Raw genomic sequence first — 23,414 nt, forward strand, 5'->3', positions numbered from 1 at the left:
TGCAGAGAATATTTTTCATGTGAGACTGGAGATGAGTCAAAACAGATCTGTAATTTAAACCCCAGGAACTTCCAGCCGCGTATGAAACAAACCTACTGACAGATCTGACTTTTTCATGGTCTTAAACGAACGAACAGATTAGATTAAATGTGCACTACACGCACTTTGAAATGTTTTTTATTGCTTATGAAAATGTGGGCTTTTATTTTGTAGTTTTGGCTGTAAATAACGTAGCCAGAGTCACGCCGAATTTGGCCGAAATGACGGCCTGAGTCATTATGAAAAAGCTAAATGAATAGATCATCTGATGGAAACCGCAGCTGAAGAGTCGTGTAAAATGTGTGTTTTTTAAAGAGGAGATTTGTCGTTTTATGTGTCATTTAATAATGTCTATTTTCCTCATGAGAAATCACCGGAAAAGCTGTTGCTTGAAAGTCATTTCTTTTCTTTTAATATCCCTAAGGGGACTTTAATGGATAGTTTTACAATGCTGCTTGTATAGTTTCAGTCTAAATATTGCTTTAGGATCACTGCAGCTCTTTGGGTTTCTTATTTTGCAACAACCAACCTTTGAAGAGGAGGCCAGAGGTCATCCGTCATCCTGAGATTTCATTGCTGGGTTTGAAGAATCCTGGAATCCGAGCTGTTGTACAGTATCCCCCCCCCCCCCCCCCCCCCCCCCCCGATCTGATGTGAGGAGACTCAGTGTGGATGTTATAAAGCTGCTGCAGCTCTGGGGGGGGACTGCAGATTGCTGTCTGGGGGACTCTTTCTCCTGTTTACAGATGCATATTTTGCTCTTCGGATTGTTGACTCTGGCATCAAAGCTCAGACTCACACTGCATAAATAACCTGAGTGATTTAATGACTGATATCAGCAATGGGAAAGACAGAAAGCTGCATGTTTTTATGCATCGAAAGAAGTGAAATTAGGGAGAAAAGCATGATATATTGTTGGCTTATGAAATAATAATAATACATAGACTTTTTGGTGTTTTTCTTAACAAGAGAGCAAATAAAATAAATCTAATCTACAGAAATGTCTATGGCGCATAACAGGTCATCATGGTCTCCATGTATTATTTATCAAGTGGCCAAGTCGCTAAAATACTAATAATGTACTAAAATCGCCTACAGACATCTTTTAAGATACATAAAAATAATCTGCTGTTAATATTAATGTGTCTGAAATGTTTAACCCTGAAAAAAAAAATCCACTTACCTCATTAAAAATTCTTAAAATGACATCTAGTCCTTCTCCTTCACTGAAAAACCAATAATCAATGAATATGTGACTATTTTTTCATTTTAAAACTTGAATCACATGGACACAGGATGCTTTATACACTGTAAAACATCACAGACATTTAGTAGAATTAACTGATCTTTTCTTGTCGATTTAATGTAAGTATATACATTCTAGTAATCTCAAGTCTAGTTTTTATTGTTCAGAACTCATAAATATCGGTTGTTCTGACTTGAAGCTTAAGTTCACTTAACTCGTTAAATTAAGTCTTCTATCACATCATATCATACAGGAATTCAGTGGACTCAACTCATCTTTTCTTGTTAACTTAATGTAAGTTTTAAAGTTTTAGCAATCTCAAGTTAAATCAATTTAAAATGTCTAGTTATTTATCTTCAGATCACTTCAGAACTTAAAAATATAAGTTGTTCTGACTTGAAGCTTTTTCAGTCAAATCAATGCACTTCTGTGAGTTCACTTAACTCATTATATTCAGCTTCTGAAGAAACATGATCAGCATATTATCAGACTTCACACAATGCATTGTTTGCAATCTTTAGACCCCTGTTCATAGTTACTGAAGAAAACTTACATGATGGAAACTTTCTGTGTTCGTAATACATGTGAAATATATAATGGCAGTTTCTTTTCATAATAATGAAAAAAAAAAAAAAAACTAACCATGATTAAAATGATTGAATTCAGTCCCCACCCCATACACTAATTTAATTCAACTTAATATTGTAAGCTTATTGAACTTGAATGTTTTATTGAGTTCGTTTAACTGAATTTGTTTAATGTTTTGAAAACTCATGAGACAACTTAGTTGATTCAACTTCGTATCTTAAATTACTGAATCACATTCACTTAATTTAACATTTTGAAAACTTGTTGGATGACTTACTTGATTCAACTCAATATCTTACACTTTTTGAATCTGAACATTTAATCAAGTTCACTGAACTCAATTTGTTTAACACAACTTAATTCATTCAACTTATTACATTTGAGTATTTTCTGAAGCTTACATAACTCAATTAAACATTTTGAAAGCTCATAAGACAGCTTAGTTGATTCAACTTCATATCTTAAGCCTATTCATTTTGAACATTTTCTCAAGTTTACTTAACTCAATTAGTTTTTTAAATCATAGGATGACTTTAAACCAGTTATTCCATTCATGTTCACTTAACTCATTTTTAAGGCTGCAGGGGAACATGTATTTTTATGTTGACTCAGCTTAAAGTAATTTACAGTCTACAGTATGTACATGCTGAAAAGATTCATTGCAGGCACAGAGAAACTTTCCCCCCTCAGCAGATGAATTTGGAAGCAGCGTAAAACTCCACACAAAAAAGCTCTAACATCCAAGCAAAGTTAGAAAAAGCAGAACTCATTCTGGAGCTGAGAGGAGCTTTAAATATCCCCATGAGTTGGTTTAAGTAAAGTTCATAAAGTTTTTGAACAACTCTCATGTCTAAATCAGACACTAAACTTGCCCAGGACTTTTTTTTTTTTTTTGAATGATGATAAAAGTCATGTCTGTTGTATAATCTGAGGAGGAATGCCTCTGTAGGTTGTGGTTTAATAAATCAAGAAACAGTTGAAAGCTCAGCTATAGACCTAATGCTGAATACTAAATATAATTCATATGCAGAGGCAGAAGTAAGACCCAAAACGAGTAACTCCAGAGATGTGAAAAGGCGAGCAGAGCTGTTCTCCTGGTTGACAGGACAAGACAGCACCAGAGTCACCGCTCCACCTCTGTAGGAGCGGATGTTGTAAACCATGACAGGCCGTCACACCGAGCCCTGGAGGTTGGCGATGACATTCAATCTCCACGCAGGTTGGGTGTGTTTGTTTCCCCTCACTTTTCTCTCTCTCTCAACTGTAACAGCTGGCTCGATCGCTCCCCTTTCACCCTCTGATATGAAACTCCGTATCCGGTCAGACACTTTACGAGGATGTCGAGCCGTTTCAGGTCCCCCGGCCTTGGCTAAATCCCACACTCCCCTTTTATGGAGGGGAGAATGATGGCGGCGAGGGGAAGGGGCCGCTTGTTTCTCCGAGTGCGGTGATGGAAATGTAACCAAATACCAAAACTAGGGGTAAAGGGCGGAAGGGGAGCACATGTTGACTGACAGGTGCAGAGGTGGCCTGCTAAATAGAGCTTATTGGAGGGATGGTGATTGTGCTTAAAGCGAGCATATCCACTAAGGCTATAATTGAAACTTAAATCCATATATTATCTGGACGTTGAGTCAGCAGCACCACCTAACGAGGCGTGGTGCTGGTTTGTGTGTGTGACTGATAAGGGCGAAGCCTCCACTTCAGGTACGCGGCCACTCGTGCACCATTTATAACTTCTAAATGGAGTTTTAAGTGGGAACAGTGAACGAGTAAATGATGACACGAAAGACAGAATTACAATCATGACATGTTTATTGTTAGAGAACATTTGCCCTTGTACTTCTTACAGGGGTGAACTATTCTCTTTGTTTTGGTGCAGGTGAACCGTGTTGAAATTAAAGCATTATGTAAATGAATGAAATCCCATCAGTGCGTTTGCTGAGTAGCAAAATACAATGAGGTGTAACTGTCAAGTATCGAGGCTCAGGTGAAAGTCGAAAAACAATCAACAGTTATTTAAAAGGGATGATTCTGATTATTTGAGGTGCACTGGCGACGACAGATGGTGGCCTGCACACCGGTAGTTTGGAGAAGTGGAGAGGAGCACCAGCATAAGAAAGAAAAAGGTATTTTAGCCACTTATTGTGTTTTCACTACTTTTTCTAACAGGAATTTGGTGATAAATAAGCCTAATGTCTCTTTCTCCAACCCAACCAAACTCCATAAGTAAAATCTGTAATTTTACCTCACAGAATATGGGAGTTATTGCTCTACCGTTGCCTTGATCAATTAAACTGTTTGTGTATATCGTGTGACTTTGGTGAGTCTGAACTCTCCTTTTAAAACACAGAAGTCACACAATAACTCAAATAGATGAACAGATTGAGGCAGCGGTAGACCAGCAACTCCAATACTCTGTGAGGTAAAATTACAGATTTCACCTATGGAGTTTGGTTGGTTTGGGGAGAGTGATACTTTGCATGTACAACAATGATTTCCAGAAAGTAAAAGGCTGTCAGACAGCAAAGTAAAGTGTTGAAAATATTATGAATAAAGGATACACGTAGTGGGCCTTGCTGACCTCATCCAAAGTAGTTCATTGCTTTGTTTCTGTGCTGGTACTCCTCCTCCCTGCTTCTCCAAAACTCTACTGCAGGTAATTCATTGACTATCGTTACGTAATTCATACAGCCCTACATCAAATAATCCAAACTATCCCTTTAAATTTAGGACACATTTCTATTTTTCCTATTTTCATACAGTGACTGAAAACCAACCGTAAACCTTTTCACACCATGATGTCCTCATATATTCATCACATATATCTTATTTTACATTATCTTATTTTCTTTTGCATTCGTACAATGCAGTGACAGTGATCCCCGTGTGGATCCATAGGAGCAATTTACACTGTACAAGATCATTTCATACAGTCATGTACAACATGGAGAGGAACTGGCAGGCCCCTTCATAAATAAATACAGAATATATATACAGTACGCACACTTCGAAATGATTACAACCTGATGTAATAATTCAGTGTGTTTTCTGTATTTTGATCCAAATCACTTCCAGCTCATTTCCTGATTTGCAGCGAGCACCAAATGAGCAGCATATTAAACACACAGATAAAATTATGCGTCCATTGTTCAGCCCCCTCCAAGCATGACGAGTGGTTAAGAGAGACGCTGAGGGAGCATCTCAGTTAAAATAAGGGTCCTAGAAGTGTCGGGGCATCTATGAAGCTAAAGAAGCTGGAGGTAGAGCTGGATTCTCGGGATCTCTGCGAGGCTTCTTGCACGTGAGCGCCAGCAGCAGCAGCATGGGCAGGTGCCACAGGCTGCAGAAGAACAGCTTGCGGGCGCTGCTGCGGTCCCCCTTGTGGTAGAAGCGGAAGGCCAGGTAGCTGATGTACAGGTTGATGGGGAGGGAGATGATGGGGAAGGTCCAGGTGGTGACGTCCAGCGCGGGCGCCAAGGTTGACAGGCCGATCAGGCCCACGCTGTGGCGCAGGGCCACCCGCTTGCACATGCCGGGGTGGGTGACGGACATCATACGGTAGCCGCCGCGGGAGTAGTCCTCCCTCAAGTTCCAGCTGAGGGCGTTGAAGTGCGGAAACTGCCAGCTGTAGAGGAAACCGCCCAGCAACAAGGCACCTGATGGGAGAGACAGAGGGAGACATTAAAGACCGAAAATAAATTCATCATTTTAGTGATTTTTCAAGTAAAAATGTCAAACATTTGCTGGTTTCAGCTTCTAAAATGTGAAGATGTGCTGCTTTTCTTGGTCATTTATGATAATAAATGAGGAGACTCTGGGTTTTGGACTGTTGGTTGGACATAAGATGCAATTTGAAAACTTCATTTTGGACTCAATCAAGATGAGTATTTTTCATAATGTTTTGCCCTTTTATAGAAGAGTCAATTAAAATAATAAGCAGGTTAATCAATGATGAAACTAATCATTGGTTGCATCCCTCCTCAATGATTTAATATTATTTAGCAGGAGGGTTCAGCCCACTGGGTTTCCTGCCGCTCCCTGCGCTGTATTTTTTATCTTTGCCAGATTTCTTTTTTTGTGCATTTTTAAAATGGTGCAAACTAAAATAAAACTAAAATCTCATGGTCCAATGTTTCGCTTCTTTAATTCACATTCAGTATGCAAAATATTAGGCCAAGTCCTGAAATAAGTTTCATGTTGCAAGTTGTGGGATAAAAGTATCTATTTTTAATCTTACAATGGTAATAACAGGCTTTGCTTTGTAACTTTAACGAATTTATATCACAAACCAAACAAAGAGATGCAAAACTTTATTTTTTTATTCTAATCTGGATCATTTTAAACAAAAACTTCTGTTCCAACTTGTGCCTGACCCAATTTATATTATATATTTTATTTACAATTTTATTTGTGTTTTTCATTTATACTTATTTATAATAATAATTACAAAAGAAAAAAGGTGAAAGTTTATTCTTTCAGTGGCCTGATATTTTTTCACATTTGACAGATAAATGCAAAAAATGTGTGTTTATATAGTCTATATATTACGTGCACCTTATCGGCCGATATATCTGTATCAGAATGTTTTTACTCCCTGAACTCCTCTGCAGGCCGGGCTCTAGTTCCAACTAAATATCACACACTGTAATAAACCAGCAGCAGTGACTCATCCGAGGTCTTCATGCATATCCTCAGACCTCTCTGATTTTCCTTCGTTACAGCCACTGAGTGAAGGATAGAGAATAAAAGATGCATTTATAAATGTGAAAACACATTTATCGTAACGTTTTTTCTCAGCACTGATCTTAAATACATGTCATAATCTTATTGTATTTTAACTGTGCAGTGTACACTTAATGATTTTTTTAAATGTAAGGCATCTGCACTGGTAACCCGGTCACTTTATAAGGTAGTTAGGGTGTATTTTATATTATTTTCAGTACCGTGCAGTGTGTTCTTACTGCTTCTATTATGGTTGGCTGTGCAGGACTACAGGTGGAAATTAGCATCTCGCTTAATCTGTTGTTTTCATTTTCATTTCATGTTTTCATCTCCTGTAAATCATCAATGTCATTGCACTGTCCTTTTACAAATCAAATAAACTTAAACTAATAAACTAAATAATATCTAACTATCTAACGAGCATTAACCGTTGCTCATCATCGTCACTGGTTCTGTTAGCCAAGGGGCTGCTGTTCTCAAAGCCATTATACTGTTTGGTAACAATTAGTGCTACATGTGAAAGTTTAGACAAGTCAAACCAGAGAAACAAGTGTATAGACTGACAGGAAGTCAAGATAACAACCCCCAACACTTTGTCTTTCAGTGACAGTGACTTGTGTTTCACAGTGTGTCAGCACAGCAAGGAACAGAAACTTCCACACAGATCAGAGAGCTGCAAACAGAGCAACAAGTACAGCTTTTTCTGTCTGATTTGCAGGCTTTAGTACAATTATGTGCCTGTAAAGTAGCGTACTTTGCTTTGGAGGGATGTTTAGAGAACATTGGCCACAGAGATGTATTAAACAGTCTTTGAAAGCTTTCATGAAAAGGGTGAGCTACCATTGAATCAGTGGCCATCTCTTAAAATCCACAGAAATTGAATGGAACTGAAAAGCTAATAAATTCATCAAATATTATGTTGAAAAAGAAATATGAGCAGCATAAATATAAACTTGTATTTATTTATCTTCTCAGGGATAAAGCAGCAACCTGATGAAACACATTTCATACAGTTACCATGACAGAACACTTAATGTGTCCACTAAACAAGCTGGAAAAAGCCCCTCGGTCTCTGTCTGCTCTCTAACTCAACATCACATTCATTTGGCAGACGGTCTTTGTCCAGCGCGACTCACAATGTGAGCATTCAAACTCCACGGGAACAAGGAACAAGAGCGCTAACAGCGCTGCAGGGGTTCTGAAGCAGATGTAAATAAAGCTTTATGTAGTGTGAGATGAAGTCTGGTCAGAGAGGTCCTGATGTGCCCACTGACCAACAACAAAAACACAGCAGTGTGATTTAACTCGAGCTGCAACTGACAATTACTGTCAGTGTTGACTGATCTACCATTTATTTTATTTAACTGATTTGTTTAGTCTATAAAATGGTTTAAAATTACTTGTTTTGTCAAAAAGTCTGAAACCCAAAGATATTTAATTTACAGTGACAGAAGAAAACAAACAAGCTTGAATCACTGAATTTTTGGCATTTTTGGTTATTAAAATAGATGCCAATTACTTTTCTGTCAATTGTTTGTTCGATTAATTGACTGCAGGTTGAAATTCTAAACCAGTGAACTCTGATACAGACTGTTAACATGTGAATTTTTTTAACGATAATAAATTACAGCTAGAAAATATACAGATATATAGTTGATCTTGATTGTACCTTGAATATAAAACCTCTACTACAAGCTTTTTACTTGATTTCCATACAAAAGGGAACGGACGATGATTCTATTACGTGCTGAAACCGAATATTAATTAATGTCTCCAGAGAGACAAACATGGTTACATAAACTTTATATGAGCTTTGCATATTGCAGCAGCTGTTTGTCCTACACAGTGTCTGCAGAACGGAAACGTGTATAAAGTGCAAATACTCGGTTCACGATAACACGTTGGGTTTACATTTCATCACAGAGTGGTTAATGTGAAAGGTGAGAATAATGACACCTCGGATCAGACTAATTCTGACACTGATACCATGGCTGACTAGAGCTGCGTGCACTAGGGCTGCATTTAATGAATATACTAGTATCAATTAATCTTTGGATATTTAAATATTTTTGTAAGATGTCAGAAAACATATAAACATATAATTTAACAAAAAAATATAACTTACACCGATAGAAAATGGAGAAAAGCAGCAAATCCTCGTATGTGAGGAGCAGGATGCAGCGAGTATTTGGCATCTCTGCTTGATAAATGAATTCAAGTTCAAGATGCTGTTTAACTGAATAATTTTCTCTGTCTTTAGGGCTTTCTGTCAGGAAGCCTTTCTGGAAGAAAGTGTGTTACCAGAATGGTCTCTTTTAACCCAAGCCATGCTCATTTCCTAAACCTTACCAGGTAGTTTTGGCATGTAAGCGTTACCAAACTGCAAGAGAAAAGTGAAAATAATTTTTAAAAACATCTGAAAATAACAAGTAGAGATGCAATTATTAGTCAATTAATCAATTAGCCAACTGAAAGAAAATTCCTTACCAACTGTTCTGACAATTGATTAATCACTTCAGTCATTTTTCAAGCAAAAAACGTTAAGCAGTTGCTGGTTCCAGCTGCTTAAATGTGGGGATTTGCTGCTTTTCTTTCTCAGCTACATCTGAAAATCCTAGTCTCCTCTGGGAAGACCTGCGTTTGACCAGTTCATCCATCATGACCAGCTCCCTACATGGACTTTGCTGCTCTTTATTCATTTATTTTAAGTCACCTGACTTCCAAAAGCTTTTGTGTCAGAGCCTTCCTGACAGAAACCCTGAAGGCTCACTTCTACTTACACCAAGTTGCAATGACACTCTGGAGTCCACTAATACCCCTCTATCTCTGCTGGTGAGTCGTACCTGGCTCCAGACAACCTGTGGCAGCCGTCCAGCCCATGACAGGAGGTATCGCACCCACCACTGCTCCCACCCAGGTGTTGGTGATGCTGAGCCTCTTGAGCGGCGTGTAGCAGCAGGTGTAGAGGAAGATGTTGAGGGCGCCCAGGAAGCCCGTCAGGGGGTTGACCGCCAGCGTGAGCAGAGCAACTCCGGGAACTCCACAGGCCAGAGCAAAGGACACTGCATGGAGGGGACTGACATAAGACACAGAGGGAGAGAATATGAGAATCTGCTAAATCAGTAAGAGAAAGAACAAAATATATAAAAAGGAAAGTTTAAAAGATGAGTTTCAGATGTTTTATTTAATAAAAGGCACGTTACAAAACAGAGTCAGGCTCAGACAAAAGCCTGTCACCGCCATGGGAACTATGGGATGATAAAGTTTTGTGGGCTTGTGCAGACACCAGATAAGACTATGAGAGCTCCACATGTTCAGCACACACACACACACACACACACACACACACACACACACACACACACACACACACACACACACACAGACCCATGGGGGCCGCACACTGACAGTCAGCAGCCGTCTCAAAACAGAAGGCTCAGAGGAAGCTCATCTGATAAGAGTTTGTCAGGAATAGAAGTAGCCCTGCAAGATGAAGAGCATGTGCACACGACAGAGATCAAAACTAGCTGCAGAAAACCACTGTGGCTCAGGCTTTTAACTGGATGAAGACTTCCTCCTCCTCCTCCTTCCCTCATCTTTTATTGAAAGCAGTGATGGCGAGGTCTGGTTCAAATTCACCAGTAAATGCTCCATAAATTAAAGAGAGGCTAGATTAAAATCTTGACCAAACGCAGGCCTTTTCTTCAAAAAGCAAACAGGGCTTTTATTTTGGTGGTGTGGCGGAGCAGGGAGATTGGTGCATTAATGTGATTAGTGGTGTTATGTCTGTTTTATGTGGGCTGAGGTGGGGCCGCGCAGGCTGGCTACGGGCTGTCGACAGTCTGGCTGTGGGCTGGCTCAGGTCAGGGGGAGGGAGTGCGTCACATGGCCTGAGGTGGGTTTACTGTCCTGCGCTCAGAGTCCGACACAGCAGCAGTCTGTGTCAGGTGAGTGACGTCATTACAGAGAGTCAAAGATGTGGCAGCTGGTTAGACCACAATCTGGGGAAGGGATCCAAATGTAAAACACGAGGGATTTACCCATCAGGTTTAAAGAAACAGGACGATTCTACCTAAAACTTTACCTGTTAAATATTCAAGAGCTCAGGGAGGAAAACAACAATGTAGAATTTTCAAAATATGTAAGCTTTGCTTTTAACGCTGCAGATTCAGGGACTGGTGTCAATGGTTCACAGACTTTTTCTAGCATACCCCCCCTTCAGAAACTGAAAAAGGTTTACACCCCCTCCCACAAATATTATTAACTGATAATAAAGCAACTGATAATAAAGGACAAGAGGTGAATTTTAGTGAAATGAAGGTTAACATGATAGCATCAGCAAACACTTGTTTATTTATCCTCCATCAATCATATTCATTGAACCTTTTTCTTTCACTCCCCTGGTCTTGACCTTCGGAATAGTAGTTTGACGACGTTATCTGAGAAAAGCAAACTCAATTTTCTGATGAAGATCATGAGTGTTTCCCCAACCAACATAAGAAATAAAATATTTAATTTACCTAATTTATGCGCACTTGTTTCATTTCAGCCTTATTGTGTTTTGCTGTCAGCTTTTCTTTCACTCCTCTGCTCAGGAGAGATGGGTGCTTGAGTTGACGGCAACTCACTAAGTCACTGTAAGGATAATAAATGCTTCTCATATGCCAGCCCCAAACAAGTCCAGCCAAAGCCAGCCAGCTTCTCCTTAGAAAACAGAGATATGCTGCAAGACTCAACTAATGTCTTTGTAGGTCACCAAAGAGAGAAAGTGTTTTTAAAAGTGTTCAGGTCTTGATCACAAAGCAAATGATTAGAATCATTTAACTCTGACACACCGTGACTGTAAGACTTGTTATGAAGCCCAAATCATAACCACCTTCAGGCTAAAAAACAGTATGCAGTATGTGCCCCCACCTCTTCTGTGTTCCTCCTCTTTGCAAGCTCAAAACTATTCAGCCTCACCACATGTAGACGCCTCAAACTCTGCAAAACCACTACAAAGGATGAGAGACTGTCATCCACTTTTCAAAGAAGAACAATAAAAGGTGGGAAAAATGATACGCTATTGTAGTCCCGACATAAGATGACAAACTATTTCCGATGCCGACATCAGAGCGGCAGACAGACTCCTGCAGTAACGACGGGCAAAGCTGAGAAACATCATTTGGCTAATAGAAAGACTTGTCCTGAAGACAACTTGGAGAATGTGTAAAAATGTGGCCGTCTGATGGCTTGTTTGACAGGACAGCGCAGCCTCCCATCTGCTCGCCGTCTCTACACAAGATTGTGTGAGTGAGGGAGAAGAAGGGAGACAAAGAGTGAGAGAGATCTAGTGTTTCTATGTGTCTCAGAGACAGACACACACCTCTCGTCAGGGACAGGCTAAAAGCCAGAGAGAAGAGGCTGTGTTTAGACAGAGAACATCTTCAATCACCAGCTCAACTGCACGAAAGTCCACTTTTAAACAGCGTGTCAATGGAGAATTCCTGAAACTAGGATGAGATAGCTGTGGGTCGAGGTCTAGTTATGGTACTAAGAGGCTGTTCACTCATAAAGTGGTTATGCTGCTGGAATATATCAGTAGGCCACAGAGGTATTCAGCTTCCACTTGTTAGCTGAGTGCAGACTGAACTGTTGTGGAAGGTGTTTAATCCTCTAATGTCAACAGGTTGTTTGCTTTTGTTCTTCCTGAATAAACATGAAAAGAGAGACAGGCAGATGATCCTGTAAGAGTGAAATGCAGAGGCGGCAGTTTCCTGGCAAGGACAATGGGAGAAGGGGACGTGTGGTTGTTTCGTGGGTTTTTTCGGTCCATGTATCAGTGAATATCTGTGTATCTGCCTGCCTGCTGCTTAAGGGTGGCAGCCTCCCAGAGGGGCAGGTAGAGACGAGCATATCCAGTCACAGATTTGTAGGAGCGTGGCGCTGCGTGCAGTTCACTGAGCACCTATGCAGAGGTTATCTCTCATCTAAACAGTGGAGGATGCAAAGTGGGGGTGGTCATGTAAACTACTCCTAATCTGCCACCCTAGGCTCGCGTTACACCTGACAGGTGTGCGGCAGAGGATCCTCACTGCTGGCATGCAGTTCTGTTACTGGCACCTACGGTCTCTGGCTGCCGCTGCAGGTCGGCTTCAGCGCCATAACAACTCAATAACTAAAAGAGGAACAGGAGGGTGTAAGTCAATATGGGATGTGTGCTCAGCGCTACTGTTTTATTTAAGGTGTGATCTCAACTGCAAACACATCAAAAGCTGTTAGAAAAGTTCCGACTGGGGCTTCGTACATTTTTCAGACTGCATTAAAAAACATTTAGAATCATGTGCTGACTATGCTTGTATTTTTTCCCTCACATATTGAATTGCATTCTATTTTATTATTATATTATTGTTTACTCCTTATTTTTCAGTCTCTTTTACACATAAGAACCTAAAATGACTTGAAAAAAGTTTAATAGCTACATTTTAATGGGTTTTCTTGTCTTGATTTCAACATCATCACACTCGCTCTGGCCCACACTCTCTAAAACAGTGGTAAACATTTTGGCTGCGCTGGCTGCCTGCTCCAAATGCCATGAAAAACACTCTGCTTGTATGATCAATTTAGTTTTAGAAATTCTGAATTTTATGTTAGAAAACAGACTACGGGCAATAATCTGGAAACACAAATATTTTTCCATAGTCTGTCCTTTTTCCATACTCAATCTAGACGTGAGATTTAGTGAAATCAAATACCATACCTTTCCATAATGTCAGGATTTGCTGCTTTTCTTTGTTATTTATGACAGAAAATGAGGAGTCCTTGGATTTTGGACTGTTGATGCAACAAAAGATCCAATTTGAAGACATCACTTTGGGCTCTGGGAAATGTGTGTTTTTCACATTTTTTTTTGGAAATCTTATAGACTAAATGATTACTCAATTAATTGTGAAAATAATCAGTAGATTAATCTATAATGGAAACACTCATTACTTGCAGCCCTACAGGTCATGTTTCACCCTTGGTAAAATGCCCCTAGTTACAGTATTAGTCACTTGCCCAGTATGAATTGAACAAAAGGCAGCTTGAAAGGCTCAATAGCTGTCATGTGGCATTGCTTTTACACTGAACTGAACCCCAGCTCATGCTGAGCTATTGCTTCTCTCTCCTCCTGTACACTCGAGACACTCTTCACTGCCTATTCAAAGTAATAAAAAGTACAGATGGGGTTGCTGCATCAATTCTTTCATGCAGACGATGATGAGAAAATGCTGGTAAATAAGCACACAGACAGAAAAACTGTACCTGATTTGTCCTCTGACGAGCGGGCGGTTCTTTGTGCGGTTCATGTTGGAGTCGAAGGGCACCTCGAAGTACTGTGGAGACAGAACAACAAGTGCGTTAGTGCAAGAGACACACAAACACATCCATTTTTCCATGTATATCATGAACTGCTGCAGGGAGAAGTGAAAATTCATCGCTGAGTGTTAAAGCAGACTTCAGGCAACGCTATAGATGCAGCTGTGTCCTTGCACACCTCCTACACTGCAGCTCAATAGGTACAGATGTGGTTTAGACAATTTAAATTTCCAGCGATGCTGAGGTGCAAAGGTTGGGCCGAGATACAGTAAAGCAGACAAACAAAGGTTTGTAGTGCAATCCTTCTGCAGATGCAAACAAACAAAGGTGTGAACGTTAACCAGCCACTGTGACATAATTTGTGTGTCTTTCTGGCAACACGCTCTCCGGTGTTGGTCGCGTTAACATTCATTAAATGTAAATCATCCTGGTAAATTCATAATAATTACAGGACTTCCACCACGGCTGCCTCTGTGTGTGTTTCTATGCGACATCTGGAGGGAAACAATGTGAGGGGAGCTGCTTGAGGCACGGTCACAGCAACTCTCTGAACCAAATGCTCTCCCTGCACTTGGAGAGTAAATGGACTGGAGGTGGAAGGTGGAGGCTGTGGGCTGTTGGGTGGGAGGTGGTGGTGGTGGTGGAGGTGGGGGTGGGGGGGTGTTCTGGGATACAACTATGTGAAAAACTACTTATACTCCTGTTTTATGATCTGCTCTGGAGGAGTATGCTTCAAAGTGCTCCCATGAGATTGGCAATGTGTGACTAAAATGCAAACACATGGGGTGCTTAAACGCAGGAACTGGCTAATCTGTGTGTATGTGTGTGTGAGCCTGTGTGTGTATGTAAGTCAGCACATAGATGTGTGTGTTTGCTTGCCCGCATAAGAGCCTTTGACTAATGAAGAAAACAGATAAAGCACTTAGACTACAGAATATCAAGATCCATCTTTTATGATATATGGTTCACATAAAATGTCTAATAAACAGATAATCCACTTTTCTCTTCTTAAACTCCAGTTCCCAGATTTACTGCACACGTGACATCGAAAGCCACCATATTTTGGTGTAAGGCATTGCATTTCATTTGGTATAGATTTTTATTTTCAAGAACATCAGGAAGTGGGCTGCACCATTAAGGTCTGACACACAGGATATCTCAAAATACTGGACTGGGACTTGGAGCCAAGTAGGGCTGCAAGTAACGACTGTTTTCATTCTCTATTGATCTGCTGATTATTTTCATAATTAATCAACAGATTGCAGAGTCTGTAAAATTGAGCAGCATATCCTCATGTTTAAGAAACAGGAACCTGCAAACGTTTGACATTTTTGCTTGAAAAATCACAGAAACAGTTAATCATTTATCAAAATAGTTGAAGACTAATTTTCTTTTGATTGACTAACCTACTCGTCGCAACTCTAGAGCAAAGATCTGAATACAAAGCACGTGGGAGGAACACTGAACCTCTCAGAACAGGGGGTCAATAATACTCCATAATGCCAATCCTGAATCTCCATTTCAGCCTCGAAGTTGTCAGTCCTTGCATTACACATTATCCTGGTAGCTATTAGTGAACCTCTGCAGGATTTCAGGCTAGAAATGGATCATTAAAATACAAGACAGCTACCCTTTAGCACCCTGCAATATGACTACTAAACGCTCTGTAGTTTTTTTTAACCACTGTCTTCTTAGGTACGTTTTCTTTTTTCTTTTTAAAAAAATCTTTATTATCATGCTTTAGCAAGTTTATTTATCAGGATCATTAGTATCATGTTTAGCCCCCTGGTATCATGATTTGCTTGTTTGTACAATATGTTTGTGTTTTTTCCATGTATAACAACCTCCTCCAACAAATTGCTCCTAGCAGGTTTGATGAAGTTGTGTTGAACTGAATTTTGAATCGTGGTATTATCATACTTTGAGTTTGTTATCTTTACATCCCTATAGTAAGAGGAAAAGAGCCTTTGAAGGTCACGTCTACAACAGAAAGTAGCTGAATATATCTCCTTATTTGGCTCCTCTTACTGCTGAAACTGCAGTGGCACTAAAACCCTTCAAGCACCCAAAAAAACATTCAAATGAAATCTGTGATTAAGCTCTCTCCAAATGCTCCAAAGAAAATCTCAAGCTTCCCTTTTCCATCTTTGGTTCAGTTGTAGTGGAGCACTGGGCTAGCTGGGTCTGACTGGACTGGGCCGGGCTAATGGACAGCTGTGTACGCGGCTGTGGGACCCCGAGGTCCAGGCTGAGGTGTTAATTCTATTTCCTGGGTCAGGAAATGCGTCAGGAGGTCAGGGGCCGCACTGAGAGAGAAATGCACTTCGTGGCCAGGCCTGAGCCGAGCGCTGCTGAACCAGGCCTCAGGCAGGCCTCAGGCCAAGCTCGCTGCAACACTGCTCACATAAAAAGGATCCACTTAGTTTCCAATAACATCATCCCACATGTAAAAAAAAAAAAAAAAGACCCAGACATTGTGCATAACGGTTCTCTGAGCATTGTGGCCCAACAGACGTATAAAGGCACCTGTACAGTAAATAAGAGGAGAAAGAAGGAGAAGAAGAACTTTACAGAGTGAAGAAAGTATTTCAAAACACAGGGCCTACAGTGTGGCCATTGTTTGGATGAACCTGTCGTGTGTGTATACGGATGATTGGACATGAATGTCAAAGTCACTCAGTCCGCCCCCTCTGCGTGTGCCGTGTTGTCATTTCACAGTTTGTCCAGTTCTGCTCTCGTTCCTCCCTTTCTGCCTTTTAAGTTGGAGTGCCTCATCTGGTTCGCATCAGCGGCCCTCTTAGCCCGTGTCATTATTTCCGCCCAACACTGCCATGTGTTACAGTGATGGCATTAAAATAATTGGGCCGTTTGTGTTTTGTGTGCATGCACGTGTGTTGCTACAGGTAGGTCTCAAGGTTTGGTTCAAAGTGCATCAGTTTAAAACTAACGGGCCTGCATTGAGTCGACGTAACTTGAGTGTGTAATTAAGTGCCATAACATGCTGTGGTTATAGCTTTAGTTAAGCACTTATGCCCTGTGTATTTACAATGCTACTAATAAATGCAAATAATGAAATGTAAATAATGTTGAATCTTATTCATAGGCAATTAAATATATTTATAAACTTCAACCTTCAATTTTAACAACATTGCCTGAAAAAAAAAAGATTAATAAAAGAATTTAATAAAATAGCAACAACTTTTCTTGGTAACACTTTATAATAGTCATCATTAATGAATTGTAAATTAACAGTTAATTAAATCTTAGTTAATAGTTATTTCATGGTTAAACAATGAAACAATAATTAATAATGTTACTAAATACTAGTAATGCTATAATTGACATAATTTGACAGAATTGAATTTTTATTGACAGCTATTAAAGTTTAATTTATGTCCAACAAACTAATGATAAAACATAAATTATAGCCTTTCTTATATTTAATTAAGAGTAAAATAACTATTCATTTTGAGTGTATGCCAATAGAGTTTTATTATTTTTGTGCTTTTTCCTTTATAATACAGATGCAAACTTAACACAGCTTATCACTGACCTACAATAAACTATTAAAGGAATATAAAATGTTTGACAGCTAAATAACTCTGCATTAGGAAATAGAGATTGTATTAAAGTCAAAAGTATCTAAGTATCAATACCTTTAAAAACAACAATAGACTAACATTTGTAAGTTCTTGAAGTACCAAAACTATTTAAAAATTCAGTTCGCAGTTTATTGCCCTGCATGAAATTAGGCTTTTTCTGCACTGTGTGCAGATTGTTAAGAAACCTAAGAAAAAAAGAAAACTTTTTGTGTACTTTTTTAGTTTTGCTTAGGTACTGAAAGAGAGAGTATATATTTTTTATGCTGGTATTGAATCAAAGTTTAAAATTCTCGTAGTGTGGCAACTCTAGATTGTATTACATCTTTGTTTTAATTCTTTTCTGATTTTTCCATTTTTACAGGATTTTGAATAATACCTATAAAGCGAGTAGTGGTGCTTATCGTGGCATGAACAGTCTACTAATGTTCAAATTCAGTTTTGGAAATGTCTATGAGAGAGGCAAACAGACCTTTGTTTGTCTATTTGTTCATTGTTAACCTGATGCAGCTCTGCTTGCATCACCCAGTGACATATCTAACTGAAATAGCAGGCTAGTATTTATTCTGTGAGCTCTGCAGTTCACTCATGATTCATTCACTGACAATACAGAGCAGTGGAGCAAAACTGGGCTATTACCTAAAGCAGACAAACAAAGGTTGAGTAAAGGGTGAATGGGTTGGGCTTCAGTTACAGTTCCAGTGGGGTTGGTTTTGATTCAGCCAGTTTTTTATAGATCAGCTCAGGATATGCAAAGAGAGGTGGCCGGGTGACTGAACCGGAAGTTATGGAGAGTCGGCGGCTGCTTTCAATTATGACCACAAACACGTATAAACACACGCACACAAAACCCATAACGGTAGGGACAATTATCTGCCAGATGATGAGGAAGGAAAAACAGGCGAGACCAAAGTGAGAAGCAAAGGAGAGGGGGTGTTCAGCTGCCAGATCCTCCGAGCTATCAAAGACAGAACGTGATCCACCACCAACCACCAGGGCTCAATTGATAACAGGCTGCAGGCAGGCATTTCCTATTCTTGTGTAGAAGCTACAGGAGATAACTTGGCTTTGTATCATGATATAATTTATGGTGACAATGAAGCAGAGTGTGCGAGATGTTTAATTTCACTCAGGCATGTATGACCATTTACAACCCAGTTCCATAGAGTTGGGATGTTGTATAAGATGTAAATAAAAAACAGAATGCTATGATTTGCAAATAATTTTTCATGACTGGGTTTTAAAGGTGCATCTGCATTAAAGACTCACCCACAATTGTACAAAGGACACTACTCTTTGTAAAAGCATTCATGGTAAGCAAAGTTTGTTGCTGCATCTACGAATGCAAGTAAAGTAAAAAAAAAGTAGTAGAAAAATGTGCTGTAGCCTGACAAGGCCACATTTCTGATTGTTTTCAGAAATCATGGAAATTGTGTCCCCTGGGCTAAAGAGGAAAAGGACAATCCAGATTGTTACCAGTGCTGACTTCAAAAACCAGCATCTGTGATGGTACGGGGGTACGTTCGTGCCCATGGCGTCATGGGTAACTGTCACATGTGTTACAACAGTGTGGCTTTGTTGTAAATAAATAAAAAAAAAAGTTTGGCTATTAGTCTGGCTGTCCAGACTTGTCTCCCATCGAAAAATGTGTGATGCATTATGAAGAGCAAAATATGACAAGAGTCCCCGGACTGTTGAGCACCTGAAGTCGAATATCAAGAAAAATTTAACGTTCAAAACTTTAACAATTAATGTCCTCACTTCCCAAATGCTTATAGAGTGCTCTTAAAAAGAATATGAGATGTATCACAGTGGTAAACATGCTACTGTGCAAAGATTTCTGGAACATGTTGCTGGCAACAAATTCAGAATGAGCATACATTTACAGAAACAATATGTTAACTATTTTGAACATTAAATATCTTGTCTTTGTACTGTATTCAATTGAATATAGGTCAAAAAGTTTTTGCAAATCATTTTTTTAAATTTACAATTTACACAATATGTCAGCTTTTTTTTTTTAAATTGGGGTTGTGTTGAGACTGAAAAATTGACAGTCTTGTGCTTTGTTTGTGCAGCAGTTGCTCCTTGTGTGCCCCAAGGGAGACTTGTTGCCCTACCAACCCCACACCTATCTGCTGCAAAAACAACAATGGGAAATGCAGTGAAGGTCGGAGCTGAGCGACAGAGTAACTACACACTGCATTTACTGTGTTTACTCGAGAGGTATGCGTGTGCCTAAACACAGGCACAAGAACACACACACAGCTGAGCAGCTGTATGGCTCTGGCTCACAGAAACATCAGCTGGCCTAAACAGCGCGTCTCTTTCGCTACGCCGAGGGAAACCCAGGTGCACGGACTAAATCCAACAAAAAAGACCAAGTCATCACTTGTCAGAATGTCACCTGTTTGCACACACTGGAGTTGAATGGCAGACTTAAACATCCACAGGGCTGGTTGTCGCTCCGATGCATGCGAGTCAAGTCTGCTTAAAAAAAAAAAAAAAGCACGAGAGCACTCAAAGCCCCCTTCAACACCAACTGTGAACTGTCTCTGATCAACCACTTGACAAACAAGCAGCCAAAGATTTACATAGATTAAGCTTTCCTCAGAAGTCAATTCAATGGCTCTGGCAGACGTTCACAACGTTTTGAAGTCAAATGAAAGAAAAGAAACGGAACAGAACAGACAAGGCATGCAACCTGACTCGTCACAACACAAAAACGCTGGTATGGCAGATAAAGGTTATTTCAAGGTGCTTCTGCGGTAGAAGCGGGAGTGCTGTTCTGTCACAGAAATGCTATTGATGTCTCTTGAGTGAAATGAATAGTCTCGGAGCTATGTGAGCAATGTCGTGATTTTACACTGCGTCCCCGAAGAACCTGTTGAACACCTACAAAGTACTTATTAAACTGTTAGCAAGGACCTATGTGGATGTATGAGTGGAGAGCTGAGGTGTTGAGAAACTGGACAAAAGTCAGAATATGGTATATAGGTCTAAAAGGAATAACATCAAAACATTAAGGAAAAGACGAGGAAGCAGGAAGATGAACTTGAAAGGAGGAAACAGACTTCGACATGTGCGTGCAGGTGCAGAATGGATTTTAACTGTCACATTACACAATAGGCATCACCAACATCAGTCGAGCTGCAGAGATTAGTCGATTATTCAATAAAAATCATATTAGTTGCCAACTATTTTGATGATCAATTAATCTTTTCAGACCTTTTTCAAGAAAAAATGTCAAACATTGTCTGGTTCCAGCTTCCTAAATGTAAAGATTTTCTGCCTTTCTTTGTCATTTATGATAGTAAATGAAAAGTCTTTGGGGTCTGGACAGCTGTTGGGACAAAAAGAGGAAATCTGACAATGTTACTTTGGGCTCTGTCCATTTGTCACAATTTTTTGCTATTTTATGGACTGACAATTAATAGTGAAAATCTATTAAATGAATAAAATGATGCCAGCAGCTCTCTATAATTATGAGTGAAAGCTTCTCTTTTATGCTAAAAGCATAATAATGATGATGAATAATGATGATAAAAATAGTTGGTTTGGTTCTAAAAACTCAAAACACAAAATATCTTTGGAAACTGGATTTTGGCAGTCAAGTGTTAAAAAAGTACAGACTACATCTCCATCACTTCATTTCTGTCGCTGAGAAAATCTCAATATTTAGTTCACACTATCTGCAGTGGAGGTGAAAGATAAAAACAGGAGACATGTGTCAGTGTCTGGAATGCTGCGTACGGACAGCTGGCAGATGTTTCTCGGGTTCCTCGCCCTCTGCCATCCTTTGATGTGATGAAAACGATAGTGGAATAGCTGGTGTGATTAGACATGAAAAGCTCAAACTGTTTGCACCGTTTAATTCATTGCAGAAGAAATCACGTAACATATGATGTGGACATCTTTTCACATTTGAATCCGTAACGCGTACAGAACAATAACACACTGTGCTTCAGACCTTTATAGGGATCTAACTAGCCGAGCTGAAAATGCCTGTGCTTCTTGTTTTTTTTAATAACTGCTATACACCTAAGTCTCCTTTCGTTCTTCTGAGGCACCAGTGCAGAGACTGCAGTACTCTGTCTGGCCAAAGAGTGGATCACGTCTCCCTTTCAGTTATGTGCTGAACCCACACCTCTTCTCCGTCTCTTTATAGTGGTCTGTGTAGAGCTGTTGGCAGCGGTTCAGCTGGCACGGCCTCTCTCTTGATTAATGGCCTGAGTGTGGGACAGTGAAGTGCTAAACTGTCCTTATGTTAATCAGCCAATTAATGCTGAGCAGAGCCACATTACCTCTGCCCTAATCAGTCCCTTTGCCTGTGAAGATATGAGCAGGATCTGGGAAAGCTTACCGCAGGGCAAAGGCATGCTATACTCTCACTGCCTGAGCCACGATGAGAGGGAAGGAGTGGTGGAACAAAAAGAGGATGAAGCTTCAAACGGAGAAAAACAGAAAATGCTAAAAGTGGAGGATTATTCTTCCAACTCATCTGATCAAAGGAGCCTTTGACAGCTGCTGCTTTGCTTCCATAAACAACATGAAAAGTTTTTGGCGCACAACTGAAGATTAATGAGTGTTGTCTACTTCTGTTTTGTGAAGAAGACCTTCTTAAGCTGCTAAGGCAGGAGGTCAGGGGGAATATGCGCCTTGTTTTTAGGAGTGATGCCATGGTTCATTGTGCGTGCCTTGAGTGTGTCGGTTCACATCACTACTGTCATCATTAATGCTGCTTCGAAATCAGGCCACAGTGCCTCCTAGTGTGAGGGAGGACTCAGATTACAAGCCAAACTCTTAGAGGATGGCAGTAAGGATGACAGCAAATCTTCAGGATCAAGAGAGCCTCTCTCATAAAGACATACTTCAATACAGGGTATGTTTGTTTAAAGTCACTAATGACCCCAGACACCAGGGCTTGACATTAACTTTCTTTTTCCCTCAGTGTCCTGCATTCTCAAACTGAACTTCCTCTTTTTCATTCTACTTAAAAATACAGTTTAATAGCTTTGTCAGTAACTCGCATCACATAATCGTGTCCCTCTGGTTCTGCCAGTTGTTCCCTGCACTTATATCTGCATAAAAAATTAAATTACCCTGGGTGTTTGCTCAAAATCATTTATTATTATTATTATTATTATTATATAATTATTATTATAATTCATGTAGCACAAACAATTAAAAGTAACAGAATTCCTAAACACACAAGCCTTGTTCTAAGTGGCCACTCTTATCCACCTATCCTCATTCCACAAATGGAAAATTGCATCAAATTTTAGACTAAGGCTGGAGATAGACTTGCTTTTTAACCACACATCTGTGTTCCAGTATGCATAGCATTCATTTCTGAGACTGTGCTCCAAATGGATGCAGAATACATGACGCAGCCATGATGCATATGGATGCGTAAGGGTGCGAATGCATAGTTAAAAGCTAGTATATCTCAGGCCTAAGAAGGCAGATCAAACCAAACAGTGACAAAGCTCCAGGAAATGGTAAACAATTCATGTATTATTGATTAACACATTTTAATTGGTTAAATCCTTAATGGTGATTAATTGATGAACTTCCCTGGTTGGTTTACATAAATGGGAAATTTACATACAAACACTTTGAACATCTCTGATAATAAACACTTAATTTTGAACACTATGACAGTGTGTGAGCGCATGCGATGTAGTGCAGAGCTCATGCCGGTGTCATCTCACATTTTCCAAATTTGTACACATAATAATTAAAATTATATCTATTCCATGACAGAGAAGCCTCATAATTTCGTTTGTAATGACAAGTGTCTCGACTGTCCTTGAATTGCCCCTGACACCATATCTTTGTGTCCCGAGACATCCTTAATTTCAAGTGTTGCCCAGACT

At 39.8% G+C, this 23,414-nt stretch overlaps 1 protein-coding gene across 1 annotated transcript in view; it reads right to left on the bottom strand.

The window, feature by feature from the left end:
* Window positions 1–4,972: 4,972 nt before the first annotated feature.
* Window positions 4,973–23,414, bottom strand: part of cox10 (cytochrome c oxidase assembly factor heme A:farnesyltransferase COX10) — a 45,139-nt gene continuing 26,697 nt past the window's right edge. Inside the window, exons 5-7 of the mRNA XM_084741345.1 lie at window positions 13,883–13,953; window positions 9,442–9,674; window positions 4,973–5,532 (exon numbers count right to left, since the gene is read on the bottom strand). Coding sequence (XP_084597471.1) covers window positions 5,114–5,532; window positions 9,442–9,674; window positions 13,883–13,953 — 723 coding nt within the window. The 3' untranslated portion in view covers window positions 4,973–5,113. The remainder of the gene's footprint in view (window positions 5,533–9,441; window positions 9,675–13,882; window positions 13,954–23,414) is intronic.

The sequence above is a fragment of the Lutjanus erythropterus genome, chromosome 17 (genome assembly GCF_056507025.1).
Source record: "Lutjanus erythropterus isolate fLutEry1 chromosome 17, fLutEry1.hap2, whole genome shotgun sequence".
Lineage (NCBI taxonomy): Eukaryota > Metazoa > Chordata > Actinopteri > Lutjaniformes > Lutjanidae > Lutjanus > Lutjanus erythropterus.